The 23,037-nt window shown below is 44.0% G+C and overlaps 1 protein-coding gene across 1 annotated transcript; it reads right to left on the bottom strand.

The window, feature by feature from the left end:
- Positions 1 to 8,499: 8,499 nt before the first annotated feature.
- LOC115465007 (extracellular calcium-sensing receptor-like) lies at positions 8,500 to 22,661 on the bottom strand. Its single transcript, XM_030195403.1, has 5 exons — positions 22,404 to 22,661; positions 19,598 to 20,431; positions 18,889 to 19,116; positions 17,636 to 17,759; positions 8,500 to 9,422 (listed from the first exon to the last, which is right to left on the bottom strand). Exons 1-5 carry the CDS (start codon positions 22,659 to 22,661, stop codon positions 8,500 to 8,502), a joined length of 2,367 nt encoding a protein of 788 aa, XP_030051263.1.
- Positions 22,662 to 23,037: the final 376 nt, after the last annotated feature.

The following is a 23,037-nucleotide window of genomic DNA, read 5'->3' as shown; positions in this document are numbered from 1 at the left end:
ATAGGTTGTTTTTATAAACATGAGCTTACAGAAGCTTTGTTTTCATTAAATGCAAGAAAAATGTTTATTTGAAAGGAAGGATCCCAGTCAGAGGAATTGTGCATTTGGTTTATAATCCATAGAAAGTAAATAAAATAGAAAATATGTTAATGTGATCAGAAGCTTCTAGAAATATGATCCTATGCAGGACAGGGCACGGATCACTGTATAAAAATATCTTCAGCCAGCGCTGGATTTATTAAAGTTATTTCCATAAACAAGGGAATAAGGATTGATCTCCATTTAGCAGAAATCTTGCCATATTGAAAAAGAATTGTGTTTGTCTATTATGGTTTGGAGTTGTTTTAATAAAAATAATACTAAATCCAATGGAGATGTTTCGGTACTAATATCCCTCCTGTTTCTACTGATATATCAGCAGCCCCTTCCTCCCCTTTCTTTGCTGTGTTCTCTTGCACCGAAACCACAGCGCTCAAGTCCCTTTTACTAAAGTGAGTGCAGCTCTTCATAAAGGCAGTTAATAAATCCCCATAAATAACTAATTTGTGTGTAAATTACATGCTGCGCTTGGGGGATCTGAACTCGGTGAGTTATGGGAGGAGAATGAGTGTGGTCCTTACAGTACCAAAAAGGGGGCTTGTGGAATGGGCGGGCCATGGGTGTTCCAAAAATCTACGCACAGCATTATAACATCTACCTGCTCTGCGCCTTAGGCATTGGTATTTAATGGATGTGCCTAGAGTTAGGTGCAATAACAATACAAACCCCCCCAAGATAGAGACAAAAAAATGAATCAACAACAAAGTCAATCCTGATGATGTGAAAAAAAAACTGATGGCTGATGAACCAATGTATCAAATAATTAACAAGTGATTTTTAATTTATTTAAAATGTTTAACTTTTTGGGCGACACCAGAACAGTAGTAGAATTCTTTATTAGTTGTATTTGGTAGTGTTTTCATTTTTCACTTGCACTGATTCACTAAATTGAAATATTGGGGGGGGGGGGGGGGGGAGTTAAGGAGTGCCCCATGATGTATAGAGCTTTTCATGTGAGCCGCTTTTGGGACGTGCGACTCACTGAAGTACTGCTCTGTACTGAACTCTCCTTACCCCTTACAAAAATTAAAACTTTAAATATTTTAAATAAATTAAAAATCATTTGTTCATTATTTGATTCATTGGTTCATCAGCCATCAGTTTTCTGCTACTGTTGTTATGTGAGTGTCGCCAAGTTTTCACATCATCGGGATTGACTTTTTTGTTGATTGATAGAGTTAGATGCAGGCATGCCCGCAAGGCGTATTCAGATTTAGGCGCGGTTTACAGAATACGCCTATATGGAAATATTTTTTGCCACCGATTTTTCAGGAGAAAGTGTTAAGCGCATCTGGGTAATAAGGAACATTTCTGTGCGATAACTGCAGAGGACACACTGTGCAAACTCCAATACTTACTGTTGAATCCAACTTGATATCAGATGCAAACAAACCAGAGCCAAACTCAGGTATATGGTGTATCTTCTCGAGTTCAATTTATAAATCCTATCGTATGTACATATTTACAGCTCCTCCTGTCCACATCCATCCCTTTTGGGTGTAACAACCTGTTTGTCTTTATCTCTTATTTGTCCTGTTTGTCTGTCCTAATTAGATTGTAAGCTCTGTCGAGCAATGACTCTCTCTTCATGTCCAGTGTACAGTGCTGTGAACGTCTCTAGTAGTGCTATAGAAATGATAAGTAGTAATAGTCTTTGGGATTTCGGAATCTTGCTACTCTTTGGGATTCCAGAATCTTGCTACTTTTTGGGATTTCGGAATCTTGCTACTCTTTGGGAATCCATAATTTTGCTACTCTTTGTGCTTTCCCCTTATTTGTCCTGTTTGTCTGTCCTAATTAGATTGTAAGCTCTGTCGAACAGGGACTGTCTCTTTATTTCCGGTGTACAGCGCTGTGTACGTCTAGTAGCGCTATAGAAATGATAACTAGTAGTAGTAGAAGAAACTGGTAGAATAAAAGGAGTGTCTAGGTTCTGGTGACAGAGGAATCCTACTCTGAGACCATGTCTTAGGTTTTACACCTTCCAGCATCTGACCTTTAATCAGCTATGGAGAACCTTTACTCCAAGCCTTAACAATGTGGTTAGTTTATAATTTATTAAGATTTGCAATACTGCCTCCACTAATTCGTAGATCCAGGCGGTTTACAGTCTAAAACAACAATTTAATAGAAAAAGAAAAGGATCATTCAACAACGCACAGAAATAAGAAAAATAGCAAGAACATATGTACATATGTTTGGGTACAGTTTCGGGTTGTTATCTGACTCTGCCACATTTGAATTTACATATGGTGTTATAATTGACTTGAATTATTTAAGTAAAATCTTTGGTTCAGAACAACATACTAGAGAGTCAACTGAGTTATTAAGTGGAATTTTCTAAAAGTCTGAACTGCTTATTTGGCCTTCTGGATTATTCCAGTCCCAGCCAAGGTCCCGACAATAGATTAATTTGCGTGCCTGGTTTTCAAACATGCCAACCCGGGCTCACATTATATAGTAGGACATTTAAAATAAATAAGAGAAAATATTTTTCCCCTTAACATATAGTTAAGCTCTGGAACTCACTGCTGGAACAAGTGGTAAAAGCAGTTAGGATAACTGTGTTTAAAAAAAGTTTGGAAAAATTCCTGCTAGACCTGGGAAAAGCCGCTGCTTATACACAATACTCCAGGCCCCACTTGGAGTATTGTGTTCAGTTTTGGAGGCTGTATCTTGCTAAAGATGTAAAAAGACTGGAAGTGGTGCAAAGAAAAGCTACGAAAATGGTATGGGATTTGCATTGCAAACCGTACGAGGAGAGACTTGCTGACCTGAACATGTATACCTTGGAGGAAAGGAGAAACAGGGGTGATATGATACAGACGTTCAAATATTTGAAAGGTATTAATCCGCAAACGAACCTTTTCCGGAGACGGGAAGGCGGTAGAACTAGAGGACATGAATTGAGGTTGAAGGGGGGCAGACTCAGGGCTAATGTCAGGAAGTATTTTTTCACGGAGAGGGTGGTGGATACGTGGAATGCCCTCCCTGTGGGAGGTGATGGAGATGAAAACGGTAATGGAATTCAAACATGCGTGGGATAAACACAAAGGAATCCTGTTTAGGAATGGTTCCGTGGAATCTTAGCGGAGATTGGGTGGCGACGCTGGTAACTGGAAATAAAGCGGGAGCTGGGCAGACTTCTACGGTCTATGCCCTGATCGTGACTGAATAGATAGGGATGGGCTGGAGTGTAAATTTTAAGGGGCTTCGATGTTAGCTTCAGAACTTAGTACAAGAACAGTACTGGGCAGACTTCTACGGTCTGTGCCCTGAGAAAGGCAAGGACAAATCAAACTCAGGTATAAAGTATCACATACCATGTACAATGAGTTTATCTTGTTGGGCAGACTGGATGGACCATACATCATCTACTATGTTACTATGTTATATGTGGGGTCAATTAGTATGGAGTCTTGCTACTTTTTGGAATTCTTTCAGGTACTTGTGACCTAGACTGGCCACTGGTGGAAACAGGACTAGGGGGACCCTGGGTCTGAACCAATATGGCAGCTCTTATGTTCATATGTTCTTACTATGTTATTCACAAGGTGGACTGGTGTTTCCAAAGGTTGACATTCAGTGGTGACGTACAGATTATTTATTTATTTTAATATTTATTATTTACTGCTGTTTACAGCAAGAATAAGCCAGACATAGGCAACAGAAAATTACAGCAGTAAAAATATTCAAATAACTGTACAGATTATGGCATAGGATGCTACTTACAATGTTACAATGCTTTGTCACCCTCCTGTCTCCATGCATATCTCCCTGTCCCTCATCCATCCGACTCTTCCTGTCTCTCACCTATACACCCCCATCCTGTTAGACTGTCACTGAAATGCTTTGATGTTTCACTTATATATACTGTCATCTACCAACATTTGCTTATTTCTGATCTGACGAAGAAGGGCAACCTTTGAAAGCTAATCAAGTAATGTATTATGTCCAATAAAAAAGGTATCATCTTAATTTCTTTTCCATGTTTTATTTCTATAGATTAACCTTACAATAGTTACAGTACTTAACAATAGTTAAAGGTTTTCAGGTCAGAATGAAAATATAGTTTGTGTAGCATTACTCTTTCTGTTCTTTCTCAGCTTCTCATTCAACTCAGACTCTGGCCCATTTACTGTCTGAACTGAGCCTTCAAGGCCACAGAAAAATTCCTTTTATTTAGGGACGGGAAAAGGCTCCCCTGGTGTCCGGCTCACAGGCACAGACCCAGAAATGTGCCACTCTGCAACCATCACATCAGGAGTCTGGGGCTGCTTTCCTGGTCCCACAAGAGCAGCTACACAGAATTCCCATTTCAGGTTCCTACAGGAAACAAGGGGGAGGGGAGGGGGTCAGAGGCCATTTACAGCACTTAAAAAATTCAGGGCCTTGTGGCACACTTGGATCTGTCCATGCATGAGCTTAACAACCTTCTCCCTGCTAGTGAATGCATAAGAATGTGGGAAAAAGCTTCCAGACTAATTCCGTGGACAAGCAAGAGAGTGACAGCTGCACATTTCTAACACAGGAATAGCCCGCACTGGTTATTTCTCACGTAGAATTATTACTGTTAGCTGAATCCTGCTTGGTAATATTTCTTTAGACCAGAGCCACTGCACGGTGTCTGAGCATGGGGTAACCAGCAAGAGTTTCTAGTCACTTGCTTGTGGGGCGGCACTTTACAAAACCAGAACACTGTACCAGTGATTTCATAAGAATCCTGAAAGGTAACTTTAAAACAATACAGGAACGTAAGACATTTGAAGTCAGAATTATTAAATATTTTGATACCCACCAGACAGGACTTAACAAAGATCTGGGTTTTCTAGCCCATTATCTAATGTAATAATTCGCACCTGCAACGTTCTGAAGCTGACTCCGTGGCAGCGTGGCAGTGAAGACGTGTAGTGTTCCTGGGGTTCATAATTGCCCCGCCCTCGCGACGTCAGAAGGAGAAGGAACCAACTGCAGGCAATCGCACTCGCTCTCACTGCCCTGCCCTCAGAGGAAAGGGAAGGCTGTATAGCAACCCGCAAACAAATGTTACTCCGTCCCGAACAGCCCTGATCCCCTGCCCCCCCTCCAGCCACCCAGCGATTCATCTCGCTCTCTTGATTACCTCCGTCGAAGCGGCCATGTCATTGAAAGTCCTGCCCATCTCCAACCTTCCCTTCGAGTTCGTTCCCTCAGAGTCCCGCCTTCTGTTGTCATATCCTCTTTCCGCGAGGGTGGGACTCTGAGGGAACGAACTCGAAGGGAAGGCTACAGACGGGCAGGGCTTTCAATGATGCGGCCGCTTCGACGGAGGTAATCAAGACAGCGAGATGAATTGCTGGGTGGCTGGAGGGAGGCAGGGGAGCGTGGAGAATCACTGGGTGGTTGGAGGGGGCAGGGGAGAGAGGAGAATCGCTGGGGGGGCAGGGGAGAGAGGAGAATCGCTGGGTGGTTGGAGGGGGCAGGGGAGAGAGGAGAATCACTGGGGGGGCAGGGGAGACAGGAGAATTGCTGGGTGGCTGCCACGGGGGGCAGGGGACAGGGGAGAATCACACACACTATCTCACAGACACACTTGCACCCAGTCTCACTCTCTCTCTGTCATACACACACACTTGCATAGTCACTCTCTCTCTCACTCACACACAGTCACTCTCACACACATTCTCTCAAACATACACACTCCAAGGAAAACCTTGCTAGCGCCCGTTTCATTTCTGACAGAAACGGGCCTTTTTTACTAGTAAACTATAAAATTGTACTGCTTTGTTTGTCACCCTCCTGTCTCCATGCTTATCTCCCTGTCTCTCACCTACCCACCCCCATCCTGTTAGACTGCCACTGAAATGCTTTGATGTTTCACTTATATATACTGTCATCTACCAACATTTGCTTATTTCCAATCTGATGAAGAAGGGCAACCTTCGAAAGCTAATCAAGAAATGTATTAAATTATGTCCAACAAAAAAAAGTATCATCTTATTTTCTTTTCCATGTTTTATTTCTATTGATTACCTTTAAAAGTGGACTAACACGGCTACCACACCTCTCTAGTCACCTGCTAAAACAAAGTGCCTCATTTAAACTATAGAGGTGGACACTTGTCAGGTATTCAATATATCTAGGTCCAGATGTGCCCTTCAGTCGTACTGACTTCTGTTGCCCACAGAATGGAAGACACTCATTGTGGTTTGCTTGGCATGCTACAGGAGTGGTTTGCTGTTGTCCTGTGCAGTGTGAAGTGACATTATGTTGCTGCTGCCCAACATAGGTTGGGGGGAGGGTGGGGAATGTTGGCATAGCCTAGACTGGCGTTAATGCCACAACCTGCCTAGCATTGGACCCAAGACAGTGAAGGGTTAAGGGGTCCTTTTATTAAGCATGCTTAGGCACCTACATGCATCCAATGCATGTCAATTTTGAGTTACCGCTGGCTACTGCATGGCCCTTGCAGCAATTTCATTTTTGACATGTATCCGCTACGCGCTGGAAAATATTTTTTGTTTTCTGGCGCATGGGCAGTAATCGGCATTTTATGTGTGCAGACCATTACCCCCCCTCCTGTTACCACATGAGACCTTACCGCTAGGTCAATGGCTGGCGTTAAGGTCTCGGACACAAAATGGACATGTGGCAATTTTCATTTTGGTGCACGTCCATTTTTGGCAACGTTTTTAAGAAGGCATTTTTTTACAAGTGCGCTGAAAAATGATTCTGCGCACACCCAAAACACGTGTCTACACTACCGCAGGCCATTTTCAGTGCGCCTTTGTAAAAGGGCCCCTCAGTTACTTGCCCAAGACCACAAGGAGGTGTGACATGAACCAGGGCTTTCTAAGTCCCAACTTACAGCACTAAACCATTAAGCTACTTCTCCGCTCATAATAAGCATACAGGAGTCAACATTCAAATGGGCTTATACATTTAGTAGCAGGTGCATGGAGAGTAATCCTATAAACGGGCCTCTAATTATTTATTTTTATTTATTTAGATTTTGCTCACACCTTTTTCAGTAGTAGCTCAAAGTGAATTACATTCAGGTACTCTGGATATTTCTCTGTCCCAGGAGGGCTCACAATCTAAGTTTGTACTTGAGGCAATGGACGGTTAAGTGACTTGCCCAAGATCAGAAGGAGCAGCAGTGGGATTTGAACTGGCCACCTCTGGATTGCAAGACTGGTGCTCTAACCACTGGGCCACTCCTCCACTCCAATAATTAGAGCTGTATTCTATAAAGAACTTATTGCCAACCACAGAACTTGCACCTAGATTCCGTTGATAGTTATAACAGAGTAAGCTCTAGTACTTTATGTTACAAACATAATAGAACATAGAAACATGACGGCAGATAAAGGCCATATGACCCATCCAGTCTGCCCATCCTCTGTAACCCCTAATTCTTCCTGTTCCGAAGTGATCCCACATGCTTATCCCATGCCTTTTTAAATTCTGGAACAGTCCTCGACTCCACCACCTCCACTGGGAGGCCATTCCACGCCTCCACCACCCTTTCTGTGAAATAATATTTCCTTAGGTTACTCCTAAGCCTATTCCCTCTTAACTTTGTCGTATGCCCCCTCATTCCAGAGCTCTCCATTTGAAAAAGGCTGTCTTCCTGTATATAAATGCCCTTGAGATATTTAAACGTTTTTATCATGTCTCCCCACTAAGTCCAGGTTCCACCCACATGTACACCCATTGTAAATATCCGCATATTTGTAGGATAGCATTTAGTCCGAAGACGGTCATTTACATGCACGTATATCAGTCAGTAGACGTGCATCATGTAGTCGGAAGATGGTCATTTACATGCACGTGTATCAGTAGATCTGCACCATGACTTGAATACCAGCATTTTGCATATTCTAAGTGGATCTTTATAGAACGACTTCCTTAAGGCCATAACCTCACTTTATGAACAACAATTATTCTAATCCCTAATCTAGCAAAGGGAGGGATGGTATAATCCAGTGTTGAAATGAGTCATAGGAAGAGCGGATGAGAGGCATGTAGCCATATATCCCCAGCATATAAAGGTAAGCTTCCAGATCCTTTTATGTAACAAGAAAAAAGTATACTTACAACTTTACCTGGCCTGGGGAATATGAAGAGCTGGAGTCAAAAAGACATTTGGCTTTTGAGTCTCTAGGATTTGACTCATTCTGATCCATGGTAAGAGAGATGAAAATCTCAGAGTGATGTATGGTCACCTTGAGATTTAACGGAGTTAATTGGTGTAAAGCGGAAAGGGCTTATGCTAAGACAAGACTTCTGCATCATTATCTGGAGTTTGAGCTACTGTTAGGGACTGAGACCCTTGGGAATTCTGGCACTGGTGAGAAACTAGAAAATAAGAGATTTATCCCACCTCAGAAATGTATTAATCAGTGCGTTACTGTACAATTACTTTGTTTTTTTGAAATTCCCGGTGGTTTTCCCCATTAGGAATTCCTTGGTGTTCATCTCTGGTCTCATTAGGATGATGTAACATTTGGGGAAGAATATACAAGACAACAACCCCGCACTGGAGGACAAAATTGCAAATATCTCCATGGCCACCGTGTATTTCCCTGTTGTGCTTAGGTAAGCTGGGATAAAGGAGATCCAAACAGCCCCGAAAATAAGCATGCTAAAGGTGATGAACTTAGCTTCATTAAAACTGTCGGGCAACTTTCTAGCTAAAAAGGCTACAATGAAGCTGACAGTAGCTAAAAAGCCCAGGTTTCCCAGCATGCACCAGAACGCAGTCAATGACCCTTCATTGCATTCAATGATTATCTTCCCCATCTGGGACTTCATGTTCATTTGGGAAAATGGAGGGGCCACGATCAGCCAAGTGATACAGATGAGGACTTGGACCAGACTGCAGAAGAGCACTAGGGCGTTGGGTAATCGAGGTCCCACCCATGTCCTCAGGTTGCTATTTGGTTTGGTGGCCCTGAAGGCTAGGACTACCATGATGGTCTTGGCCAACAGGCAGGAGATGCACACGGCAAATACAACTCCAAATGCGATCTGACGCACTATGCAGGTTGGAGTTGTGGGTTGGCCAATGAACACTAATGAGCACCCAAAACACAAAATGAGGGCCAATAACAGGAGGTAGCTGAGTTCGCGATTATTTGCTTTCACAACTGGGGTATGACGGTTACGGATGAAGATGACAAGGATAGTAGATGGTATTAGGCCACTCAGCACGGAGATAACAGCCAGAGTCATGCCCAACGGATCTTGGTAGGACAGGAACTCAATGGACTTTTTTCGGCATCCATCTCGTCTCACGGTTGGCCACTGATCATCATCGCACTTCTGGCACTCTGTAGCATCTGTAGGTAAATGGAATTTCACGTGTAACTTTTATCAGGGAAAGTCATTCCATTAAAATAAATTAATTATTAGCATTTTTATATCGCTACTAGAAGTACACAGTGCTGCACAGAAGAGATATTTATGAGGTACAATATGTCTGCTCCAAAAAGATCTTACTAAGTGGGTATCTGAGGCAATGGGAGATATTTTTTATCCGGACACGCCAACTGCAAGAGTCCAGGCTCTGCAGGTTGTCCAAAACGTAGCAGCACATCACCTTACTAGTACACAAAAATCATATCATATTACACCTATTTTGAAGAAGCTTCATCGGCTACCTGTAAAATCTCGAATAATGTTTAAAGTATTACAGTGGTGGAAATAAGTATTTGATCCCTTGCTGATTTTGTAAGTTTGCCCACTGACAAAGACATGAGCAGCCCATAATTGAAGGGTAGGTTATTGGTAACAGTGAGAGATAGCACATCACAAATTAAATCCGGAAAATCACATTGTGGAAAGTATATGAATTTATTTGCATTCTGCAGAGGGAAATAAGTATTTAATCCCTCTGGCAAACAAGACCTAATACTTGGTGGCAAAACCCTTGTTGGCAAGCACAGCGGTCAGACGTCTTCTGTAGTTGATGATGAGGTTTGCACACATGTCAGGAGGAATTTTGGTCCACTCCTCCTTGCAGATCATCTCTAAATCATTAAGAGTTCTGGGCTGTCGCTTGGCAACTCGCAGCTTCAGCTCCCTCCATAAGTTTTCAATGGGATTAAGGTCTGGTGACTGGCTAGGCCACTCCATGACCCTAATGTGCTTCTTCCTGAGCCACTCCTTTGTTGCCTTGGCTGTATGTTTTGGGTCATTGTCGTGCTGGAAGACCCAGCCACGACCCATTTTTAAGGCCCTGGCGGAGGGAAGGAGGTTGTCACTCAGAATTGTACGGTACATGGCCCCATCCATTCTCCCATTGATGCGGTGAAGTAGTCCTGTGCCCTTAGCAGAGAAACACCCCCAAAACATAACATTTCCACCTCCATGCTTGACAGTGGGGACGGTGTTCTTTGGGTCATAGGCAGCATTTCTCTTCCTCCAAACACGGCGAGTTGAGTTCATGCCAAAGAGCTCAATTTTTGTCTCATCTGACCACAGCACCTTCTCCCAATCACTCTCGTCATCATCCAGGTGTTCACTGGCAAACTTCAGACGGGCCGTCACATGTGCCTTCCGGAGCAGGGGGACCTTGCGGGCACTGCAGGATTGCAATCCGTTATGTCGTAATGTGTTACCAATGGTTTTCGTGGTGACAGTGGTCCCAGCTGCCTTGAGATCATTGACAAGTTCCCCCCTTGTAGTTGTAGGCTGATTTCTAACCTTCCTCATGATCAAGGATACCCCACGAGGTGAGATTTTGCATGGAGCCCCAGATCTTTGTCGATTGACAGTCATTTTGTACTTCTTCCATTTTCTTACTATGGCACCAACAGTTGTCTCCTTCTCGCCCAGCGTCTTACTGGTGGTTTTGTAGCCCATTCCAGCCTTGTGCAGGTGTATGATCTTGTCCCTGACATCCTTAGACAGCTCCTTGCTCTTGGCCATTTTGTAGAGGTTAGAGTCTGACTGATTCACTGAGTCTGTGGACAGGTGTCTTTCATACAGGTGACTATTGCCGACAGCTGTCTGTCATGCAGGTAACGAGTTGATTTGGAGCATTTACCTGGTCTGTAGGGGCCAGATCTCTTACTGGTTGGTGGGGGATCAAATACTTATTTCCCTCTGCAGAATGCAAATAAATTCATATACTTTCCACAATGTGATTTTCCGGATTTAATTTGTGATGTGCTATCTCTCACTGTTACCAATAACCTACCCTTCAATTATGGGCTGCTCATGTCTTTGTCAGTGGGCAAACTTACAAAATCAGCAAGGGATCAAATACTTATTTCCACCACTGTAGTTTGGATTCATCAATGGGTTTATTCTATGGTTTCAAAGTATTTTTTGAGGGCCTTATCTACATACCAACCAAAGGACCCTGTTTACTAAGCCACGTTATAGGCGTGTTAGCATTTTTAACACACGTTAACCATGTATGCACCTACAATAATATCCCTATAGGTGCCTACACAGTTAGCACATGCGCTAATTGTCGGTGCATTAAAAATACCAACGCATCTTAGTAAACAAGGCCCAAAGTATGTTCTACATTCAGAAACTAATAAGCAATTGTGTGTTCCTATTAGTTATCTGGCTGATACACATAATCGAGCTTTTCTATTGGAGGAGTAAGCTTATGGAATTATTTGCCTGCACATCTGAGGCTCTGTTCTAGTATTTTATTTATTTACTAGTAAAAAAGGCCTGTTTCTGAGCACAATGAAACGGGCGCTAGCAAGGTTTTCCTCGGGGTGTGTATGTTTGATAGAGTGTGTGTGAGAGTGACTGTGTGAGACAGAGTGAATGTGCGAGTGTGTGTGTGTGACAGAGAGAGATTGAGACTGGGTGCGAGTGTGTTTGTGAGAGAGAGAGAGTGTGTGAGAATGAGAGTGTGTGCCAGGGTCCCCCTTCCCCTCCCTCCCAGTTCCAGGGTTGTCCCCCTCCCTCCCTGCCTCCCAGTTCCCCCCCTTTGCGTTTGAAGTTCTGGCCTCCACCCCCTCCTGTGTGAGTGGCAATGTATGTTTGTTTTGCATAAACTTTGCACCCCCCCTTTCCACTTACTGTCAGGCTTCTGTTTCTGATTTAAATCCTTTTCTTTTTCTGTTTTGAGCAGCTTGTCAGACGCCAGTGTCATGCCATCATCAGTTGTCTCTTCTGTCATTTTCTTTACTGGTGGGCATTCTGAAAGCGGAGCAGGTTGGAGAGGCCGGTTAGTGAGGAACTGTCGTCAGCTATTTCTGTTTTTTTTTTGAGTGCGCTGTGTTCGAGAGGACGTCAGTCTGCTCAGCTGGTTTTTTTGTTTGGAGTGCGCTCTGTGAGGGTGTCAGTGTCTGGTGCTTCCTTTTTGTTTTGGAGGGCGGCAGGGTTGCGCGTGCCAGGGCGGTTGGTGTCCGTAGCAGGTTTGCACGTGCCAGTTCTTTAAGCTGTGTGTTCCGCCCGGTTTTTCTGCTCAGCTGTTTTTTTTTTTTGGAGTGCGCTCTGTGAGGGCATCAGTCTCTGGTGCTTCTTTTTTTGGGGGGAGGGCGGCAGGATTGTTTGCGCAGCACTCTGGGCAGCTGGTTTGTTTTTTAGGGCGGTTGGTGTGCGTTTTTTCCCTTTGTCGTGCACGTGCCATTGTTTTGATTCTGTCAGCTGTGTGTTCGGCATGACGTCAAGCTGATCTACCGACGGAAGCAACCACCTCAGAGGCATCCACGGTCCCAGGCAGCGTTAGAACATTGGAGGTGAGAATTATTATGTAGGATTAGGATTTATTTACTGCCTTTTTTGAAGGAATTCACTCAAGGCGGTGTACAGTAAGAATAGATCAAACATGAGCAATATGCAATTTCAGCGGTAAAAATATTCACATAACAATACAAAGTATGGCATGGTATACTACTTGCAATGACTACACAATACGTAATAGAACATTATAATTGGTAGTGAAGGGTAAGGCAAAGTTGTAACATATAGATGGGTAAGAAAGTAGGAAGAATTAGAAAGTAAGGTGACTGATTTGAAGAAAGTTGCACATGAGGTCAGAGAGATGGTTAAATATCATCTCAGCTAGGGTAGGAGTGGATAAACATGTCCCGCTGCAGTATGTGCAGCCCGAGTCAATCCTTGTGTGTATGAGTGAGACTAACAACTTAGTTACTTATTCTATTCAAGGCCTGGTTGAAGAGCCAAGCTTTCACCTGCTTCCTGAAGTAGAGATAGTCTTTTGTTAAGCGGAGCCTTTCAGGCAATGCATTCCAGAGTGTGGGAGCTACTCCGGAGAAGGCTCGCTTGCGGGTATCACATCGTGTAATGTCTTTTGGAGAGGGTGTAGTTAGTGAAAGTCCTTGGGAGGACCTTAGTGTCCTTGGCGGTGTGTGGAGGATCATCCTATTCTTCAGATACTTGGGGCCATTTCCTTTCAGGGCCTTGAAGATCAGACATAGAGTTTTAAATTTAGTCCTGTATTGTACTGATAGCCAATGAAGTTTTTGCAAAAATGGTGTGATGTGGTCATGTCGCTTGCAACCTTCTATGAGTCTTGCTGCTGCATTCTGAATCAACTAGAGCTGGTGCAGGCCCTTTGTAGTCAGACCATTGTATAGTGCATTGCAGTAATCCAGTCTTGATGTTACCGTAGTCATAGGAGCCAACTTTTCAAAATGATTGGGGGTGCTGAATTTTTTTTTTAACAGGTGGTGCATTCCCCACCCCCTCCCTCCCCCTCCTCTGAGTGCCAGTCCCAACCCCAGCCTGACCTCTTCTCCCACAACAGTCCTCCGTTGTTCCATCCTCGCCTTCCTGCATGCTGCCCAGAATTTTAAAACTCATCTTACCTCAGGGTCCCGGCAGCAGCAGTGAAAGGCGAGCAGGCTCGGCGCTTCAGCTTTCCCTTCTCTCTCAGCTCTGGTCCCGCTCCTCTGCCGGGACCCCGAGGTAAGATGAGTTTTAAAATTCTGGGCAGCACGCAGGAAGGCGAGGACGGACCGACGGAGGACTAAGGGAGAAGACGGCGGGCACCGGGCAGGTAGGCTGGCTGGGAAGGGAACTTCCGACTTCTGGCGGGTGCAGAACCGGTCCTAGGGTTTCTGGCACCCTCCTGCAACCTATTAGTCGGTGCCCCTACCCATCCAGGGGTGGGATCACTATGGATCCGCCCCTACAGTAGTCACAACCCCTTTTACCAGCCATAGCATCATTGAAAATATTACACCAGTATAGAAGAAAAATAACTTGTGGGTTTTTTTTTTCATTATAAATAATTTCTGTAAGCTGTTACAGCTCCATTATACTCTAAATGACACAAACCAAATTAGCATACAGACCATGAATTATGAGAACAGACAGTCTTGCCAACTCTGAAAAACAACGTGTTAGCAAAATCTCAGAATCTAACAAACAGATCCCTATTCAGACACTTGGCCTTACAGTCACACATGCAGAACAGAACTAGCCCCTCTTCAAATTCTTCAAAAATTAACCTGAAATCCTAAGAAGTTAGACTCTGCATGTAGCACAATACCAGAAAAACAGAAAGAAACACATTGCTATACATTGCAAAATAAGATAGTAGATGTAGCAGATGTAAATTCTGAAAGTGGACATATTCCAAACACTAAAATTAAAATAAAATAATTTTTTCTACCTTTGTCTGGTGACTTTTTTTTCTGATCATGCTGGCCCGGTATCTGATTCTGCTGCTATCTGTCCTCTTAACTCCGTTTCCAGGGCTTCCTTTCCATTTATTTCTTTACTTTCCTCCTTTCTTCTTCATTTCTTGCTGTATATCCATAAGTAAAAGCTGGGTCCTCAGCAGACTTGACTGTCCAGTGGATCCAGCTTCTGCCTATTTTCTCCATCCATGTGCAGTTTTTCTCCTCTCTTCCTTTTCCCTCATCTCCTTCTCTCTTCCCTCCATCCACCCATGTCCAGCAACTCTCCACTGCCCTCCCCTCCATGTCCAGCAATTTCTCCTCTCTGCCTGGGCCCTGCCCTCCCATCCATGGCCATCCATGCTCCTCTCTCCCCTGCCCACCTCCACCCATCTATATCAAGCAATTCTCCTTCCTCCCCTCCATCATGTCCAGCAATTTCTCCTCTCTGCCTGCCTGGGGCCTGCCCTCCCATCCATCTCCATTCATGCTCCTCTCTCCCCTGCCCACCTCCATCCATCTATATTAAGCAATTCTCCTCCCTCTTCTCCATCATGTCCAGCAATTTCTCCTCTCTGCCTGCCTGGGGCCTGGCCTCTCATCCATCTCCATCCATGCTCCTCTCTCTGCTGCCCACCTCCATCCATATCAAGCAATTCTCCTCTCTCCGTGTCCTGCAATTTCTCCTCTCTCTCCCCTGCCCTCCCGCTCCCATGTCCACCTTCCCCTTGCATTTAAATTTACCTCCGACGACGTCACAGCAACTGCTCATGCTCAGCATCAGTGAAAAAGCTGCCCGACGTCTCTAGCCAATCCCTTTGCTCGTTCCTTCCCTCTCATGCTCGTTCCTTCCCTCTCAGTGAGTCCCGCCCTCGCGGAAATGATGTCAGACGAAGGCGGGACACTGAGGGAAGGAACGAGCAAAGGGATTGGCTAGAGACGTCGGGCAGCTTTTTCACTGATGCTGAGCATGAGCAGCTGTTACGATGTCGTCGGAGGTAAATTTAAATCCCCCAAGGCGGCTCGGGTACCGGCGCAAGAATCCGAGGGCTGAGGAGGTAAGCAGCGGCGGTGCCTTCCAGGTCAGCGCCCCCTGACAATGCCTGGGCATGTAAAAATATTGGGGGTGCTCGAGCACCCACAGCACCCACGGAGTCGGCGCCTATGACCGTAGTAAACAACAATTTAAGAAATATTTGAAAATGCATTGTTTTATGAAATCCTTCTTTGAGGGATGATCTTGGATTTGAAATGGGTAGTTCTCTTTAGAGATTGTATATTACGTTGTAAGATATTTGTTGAAGTGTATTATTTATTTAGATTTTGCTCACACCTTTTTCAGTAGTAGCTCAAGGTGAGTTACATTCAGGTACTCTGGATATTTCTCTGTCCCAGGAGAGCTCACAATCTACGTTTGTACCTGAGGCAATAGAGGGTTAAGTGACTTGCCCAAGATCACAAGGAGCAGCAGTGGGGTTTGAACCAGTATCATGCTGATATCGTATTATATCTATGTTATTTGAATGTTTTAATTTGTGCTTTTTAGCATTGTATTATGATGCCTTGTTAGTTAGTCATGATTTTATGCATATTTTTAGCATAACCCTCTCTGGTCCAGATTCTGTATATGGCGCCTGAAAAATTAGCATGGTAAAAAAAGACACCTAGGCGTAGTCGCTAAAGTACACCTAAATTTTATACACTAGGCTTAAATTTATGTGAGGTATATAAAATACGCCAAGTGCCTCTCCATGTGACCAAATTTAGTCACAGCCATTTACACCATGTTTTGGTGTAAATCCCGACACCTAAATTAGATGCAGAGTGAATTCTATTATAATAATGCGCATCCTAGGCCATGCCCCTTGTCAACTATTCAACTTAGAATTTAGGTACACCACGTTACAGAATAAGCTTAGCGAGTTGCATGTGTAAATCTTAATTAATGCCAGTTAGTGCTAATTGCTTGTTAACATCCAATTAACAGCGCTAGTTAGCTAGTTAACCAAATAAGTTATGCACATTGTTATAGAATATGCTTCAGTTTCCGTGTGGATTTTTAGGCGCCATATATAGAATCCAAGGGAAAGTGGTATATAAATATGAAAATAAATAAATAAAATAAAATTTTTTTGTTCAAGGTCACATGGAATGTTAGTGGCAGAAACAGGATTTTAACCCTGGCTTCCCTGGTTCCCAGCCCATTGTTCTAATCTAATAATCGGTAAGGCAAAATCTTGAAGGTTGGTAAACACAAATCACAATGTTGCTGCCTTTTTAGTCCCTGGATATTCAGAATATGTTCATCTCTGCTCTTCTACACACGTCGCTAAGGATTTTAAGCCACGTCTATAGCGTGTTTGCTATGTCTGCATCACTCTTTTGGTTTTGCTGAGATATTGGATTCCTGATGAAGGCATAGGTCGAAACAACGAATCCTGTTCAGTCCACCTTCAAGCAAATGGTTGTTGTAATTTGTTGACGCGTAGTCTTCAAGCAAGCGCTAGTGCATACGCTAATTAAAGACTTGTGCTTTTTACCTGGACTATTGCATCGGTCATTCCCATCCCTTTTTTTGATTGACGCAATATTATTCTAAACACCTAAGCATGTCATGCATTTGTAAATGTTAACAAATATTTTACTGAATTACCACTACTGGGGTTCGTTCTGGTTGCCTGTTCTATAATGACACATCAGTGTCTATGTTGTCTTTATGAAATAAGTTTAAAATAGCCACCTTTTCCCAACTTTTTCATAGTCACCCGGTTATACAATTATCCCTCACAGGGAGAAACCCATAAAACATCAATCAATGCCTTAAATCAATACGCTAAAAATTAAAAATAATTCCTTGTAATGAATCTCATACAATTCCAACTCCTTCCTAGTCCTGAACATGCTCCTTACAGAGTGGAATTCAGTGCACTTGCCTGTTTGGTTGCTAAACTCTTCTTCAGAGCAGGGGATGCACTCGAAGCAGCAGACGGGTCGTCCATCCAGAATGGCCTTCCAGTAGCCAGGCCCACAGCTCTCACTGCAGGTAGAGACAGGAACCTTAAGAGAGAGAAGCAGGGCAGGCAGCAGAGGTATCTTTTACTGAGATGATAAGGGACACTTGTATTCGATAAAGGAATGTAGGCACCTAGATTCTACTACTACTACTACAAATCATTTCTATAGCGCTAACAGTCGTACACAGATTCTGTTACAGAATAAGCTCCTACTATGTGTCCTCTGGTATCTAAATAAAGGAACCCATTTATAGAATTCCCTTCCTGTTAGACATTACATTATTGATTTATTCAAAACTTGATATACCGTTTTAACTGACGGACAGGGCAAAGCGGTTAACACATCGGTCTTATATTCTGCAAAAGCCTAGGCAGTTCCATGTGGATTACAGATAACGAGACCGAAACACAATTCAGGAATCACAAACTTCACACCAGCCAACTAGAAAAATCAGCCCACGTATTTTCTAAATAGAAAAGATTTAGTTGTTTTCGGAAACTCAAATAATTCCTTCTGTAATTGAACCTAGACGCCTTGGCTCCATTGTACACTAGGCTCCTACTGAGCGGCCTTGGGGGCATCTAGTTACAGAAACGCCCCTGTAGATTAAAATGTAGCAGCCTTTTCTGGAGTTTCCCTCTGTACACTAAAACCATTGGGTTAAAACAGCACAACTCTAGCAGCTTTTGTGAAGGTTTCAGAAGAATTTTGGAAGAATCTGCTCAGCTTGGATCTCCATCATCCCTCAGTTTGGGTGCGTTTATTCCTAGATTTGCACTTATACTTGAAGCTTTGTGAGACTCCCAACTACAGCTGTATCTATACATACTCATAAAAATTCAAGTCAATCCAGACTTCCAGATTTCAAATGTTATCAATAGAAATCAAACTAAATAAAAACATGGAAAAGAAAATAAGATGATACCTTTTTTATTGGACATAACTTAATACATTTCTTGATTAGCTTTCGAAGGTTGCCCTTCTTCGTCAGATCGGAAATAAGCAAATGTTATTAGTTCAAATGAAATAAGATCTAAAGTGATGTGAAGCTGACTCCACCAAGTCTGGTCAAACCAATATTCATAAATCTAAACAGGTTAGGTTAGAGAAGGATCCTCCCATCTGAGCAGTGTTTTAAACATTTCTGTACGAAAACATGGGGTCTTTGTACCTGCGTATACCCTTCATTCCACACGATGGCGCTGGTGTTGATGTTGAGGTCTTGGCCACTGGCTGCTCCAGAGTCATAGTGGCCAATATTTACATCATAGAAGGAACCACTAGAAAGTACCTGCCAGTTTAGAAAGTCATAAGAAGCTGGGGGGTTGCCACTGAGGTCAAAGAAAATCTCCTGGCCCATGGTGTCCTGGAAACGGACTTTGTGTATGTAATGCAGGAGCTGAATCAGGAAAAGGAGACACACTTGCATCAGAGTTAGAATACCGGCCTCTATCTTTGGAAATCATAGGTTCCATTATAGGATAGTTTCCTACCATGTAACCATGGGGTACCTAAATAGAGACACTCAGCTATAAAATTGCCTCCTTAATGCACAAAAGTGGTTTCTAAAATTACCCCCTTAGTATGTCATTGTAATTGTCATTGTAACCATTGGAGGAGTGGAGGAGTGTCCTAGTGGTTAGGGTGGTGGACTTTGGTCTTGAGGAACTGAGTTTGATTCCCGGCACAGGCAGCTCCTTGTGACTATGGGCAAGTCACTTAACCCTCCATTGCCCACCGCATTGAGCCTGCCATGAGTGGGAAAGCGCGGGGTACAAATGTAACAAAAAATTAAAAAAAATTTTTTTAAATTAATTTAGTGAACATGTACAGGCCATGCTTACTTAAACATAAATATTTGCAAATATATTGCTACATACCTGCCAAGGTGCAAAGTGTTTGATGTTTGCACATGAGCCATTGAAGAAAGGACCTTCTTGTTCACAGTACATGGCATGCAGGGCGTGAGCCACCATGTAGACAGCATTATAAACTTTGTACATGAACCTTAGGTTTCTCAAATCAAAAAATTGGTTATCAAGAGTCTTCAAGTCTTCCTTCCCCGTGCAGAGTTTCCTTTTTGTTCTTCCTTCTTGAACAGTTATGTGGTCTGTGTTGGAGTCATTCCACCTGCATCCAAAGGCTTGTTCCCAAAACTCCCCAACAAATATATCTTCTGCAGTTCTGAAATGAAGAAAGTCGTAGAGATACTCTTTGAACCTTGGAATGTTGTGTCTAGTAATCGAGAGCACAATGGTTCCTTTAAGAGTTTTTACGAACTCCTTTTTGTTAAATAGTGGAAACAAATTCCAGCCATCTGAACCTATCCATACTTTTCCAGATGCCTCACTCTTCACGATCTCCAGCATCGCTGGATAGAGGTTATTGGAAATGGAAAAGACCACAATGACTCTGGCAGTTGTCTTTTTCAGAACTTCCACAATGCGCCGAATCTTCTCTTGAGAGTAGAACAGGGGGATGGTTTCATAGAAGGCTATGCAGACCCCAGCCTTAATCAGTTCCTCATTCAACATTTGACTCCCTATCAGTCCATAGTCATTGTCCTCTGCAAAAATTCCAACCCACGTCCAGCCAAAGAAGGTGATCAACCGAGCAATGGCCAAACACTGGAACTCATCACTTGGGACTGTGCGGAAGAAAGATGGAAATCGACTCTTATCACTAAGAGCAGGAACAGTGGATGCATAACTGATCTGGAAAAGTTATACCCATTAGATTAGTGTTCCTTACTCTTGATAGGTATTTATGAGCATGATCTCATGCATTATACTCAAGACATTCTAAAAAATTTCAATCCCTTATAGTTTTCTTGAACGTAAGCTTTTTTTAAAAGCTCCATCTTCCTTTCTCTTTGTTAATAACAAGTAACAGCAAATAAAAGTTATTCAATGCAAGCACATCTTCAATCAGTATTTTCAAGGATCTCAAGCAATGTTTGCGCGGGGGGGGGGGGGGGGGGGGGGGGGGGGGGGGGAGGGCAACATCTGGAAAGCTGTGCACATTAATACCTATGGAATGGGAAATAAGGTTCTGGATCTAGGACAAGCTTGTCCAACCTTTTTCTAGTATCAGGGGCTATATTTTCTAACTTTTGGAGAGCCAAAACATGTAGAAGTCTCACTCTATCTCTCATGTACTCCCCTCCCCAGTTTTTCTCTCTCTCATGTATCCCCCAGCCTTCACCCAGTCTCTCTCTCTCATATACCCCCCCCCCCGTCTTCACCTAGTCTCTCTCGTTCATGTACCCCCTCCAGCCTTCACCCAGTCTCGCTCTTATGCCTGCAACCTATTCCCCCACTTGGTTTCAGCTGCAGAAGAAAAGAATTCCTGCTTCCTGCCATGGCTTTCTGCGAGCTTGAGCTGCGTGGTGCTGAAGTTCGGATTGGTCTCCATCCAGTTTCAAGTCTTGGGTCGTGACAGGGAAGCAGGAATCTAGCTATAAGAACCACAAGAATTGTCAAGCTTCTTCAAGCCAGATGAAAATACTTGGTAGGCTAGGTTCTGGCTGACGCGCTGTAGGTTGGACAAGCCCAATCTGGAGGCTATGATGGAAGAGGCAAAGTTCGATTTAGTGGCACTCTGGTTCATGGAGAACCATGACTGGGACCAGAGGAGCTATTCCCCTGCAGGTGTAATTTGGGATGGGGTCTTTCTGTTTGGTGAGTTGCCACATTGTGCCTTGCATGGACCTGGATGGGGTATCTCAGGAGTCATATATGCAGAAACCCAAGGTTTTATTAGGCATTAGGGGAAGGGGAGAGGGAAGGAAAGATGCTGGCCACCAGTAGGAAGAGGTAGGAAGGGGAAGAGGAGATTATGGCCACCTGCTGGGGGTTGGGAGGGGAGAGGACCATGCTGGCAATGTGTGTGTGTGTGTGGTGTGGGGGGGGGGGGGGGGAGGAAGCAAGAAAAGGAAAAGAAAGGAGAGATGCTGGTCAGCTTTTGGTGGGTTGGAGGTAAAGGGGACATGTTGTCCACCTGTGTGTGGTGGGGGAGGGCTAGGAATGGGAGATGCTGGCCAGTTACTGGGAGACTGGATACAAAGGGTACCTGTTGGCCACCTATGGGGTGAGGAAGGGCTAGGAAAAGGAAGGGGAGATGCTGGCCAGCTATTGGGGGTGGAGATAAAGGGGACATTGTTGGCCACCTGTGAGGCAAGGAAAGAGAAAGGGAGGAAAGAGAAAGGGAAGGGGAGATGCTGGCTACCTAGGGGGTTGGAGGGGAAGGGACATTTTGACCACCTGTTAGGGGACTAGGAAAGGAGAATGTTAAGGTGCTGGCCATGGGGGGGGGGGGGGGGGGGGGGGGGTGATGGGGGGGGGTGGGTGGGGGGGGGGGGGGTCAGAAAAGAAAATGTATGTGGATATGGGGAGGGAGGGGGGAGAATGCTGCTCTATGGGAATAGGCTAGGATCGGTAGCTGCCCCTGGGCAGACACCATCTAGCTAGGGTGTCATACACCTTTGGACTGCCAGAATCATACCAGCCGGTCAACTGCTCCGACTCATTCTCCTCCCGAGCTTCTTCTCTCCTCTCCTTTTCCCTTTGCTTCCCTGTCCTGTCTTGTAAAGCCATTCCTTTCCATCTCCTTTTTTAGTATTATACATCACTTTGATTCTTGTACTGAAAGGTGGGCTATTAAGTGCTTCAACAAACATAAACATACCTGTGCGTGTTTGTAGACGCCCAGCAGCTGAGCAATGGTTATGGACATCCGAGACTTCTCATCTCCAATCAGTGCTGCAAGTGGTGACGTTTCCCTGCAGGCATAATTTGGGATGGGGTCTTTGTGCCCGGTGAGTTGCCACATTGTGCCTTGCAGAGATCTGGACAGGGTATCGCAGGAGTCGTATATCCAGAACCCCAAGCTGATGTTAGGCAGTAGGGAATCATTTCCATTAATTTCTTCGATGGCAAACATCATTCCATGCATGTGCAGGTAATGAATTAATTGTAGTCTAAAAACAATCAAATAGTTTAACACAGGGTTGAGAGAAACTGCCTAAAACAAGAGAGCTAGGACTGTGGTGATATTGGACTTTTGTTTCAACATGACCAACAACAGCAAAAACTTGAGAGTCAATGCACTAAAGTCTACAGGATTGGCCCAACTATTAGGCAAGAGCAGGTGAACACCTAGGCAAGAGCAGGTGAACACCTAGGCCAGCAGCTTCTTGGGGGGGGGGGGGGGGGGGGCTGAACATATACAAGGAATTCTCTCAATATTGGGGGTGCTCAAGCACCCACAGAGCCAGCTCCTATGCACCAGCCCTGCTGCTTCGCATAGTTTTCAATATCGC

Source organism: Microcaecilia unicolor, chromosome 3 (genome assembly GCF_901765095.1).
Source record: "Microcaecilia unicolor chromosome 3, aMicUni1.1, whole genome shotgun sequence".
NCBI lineage: Eukaryota > Metazoa > Chordata > Amphibia > Gymnophiona > Siphonopidae > Microcaecilia > Microcaecilia unicolor.
Note: the sequence above shows the minus strand (reverse complement) of the source record. Positions and strands in the feature narration are given on the sequence as shown.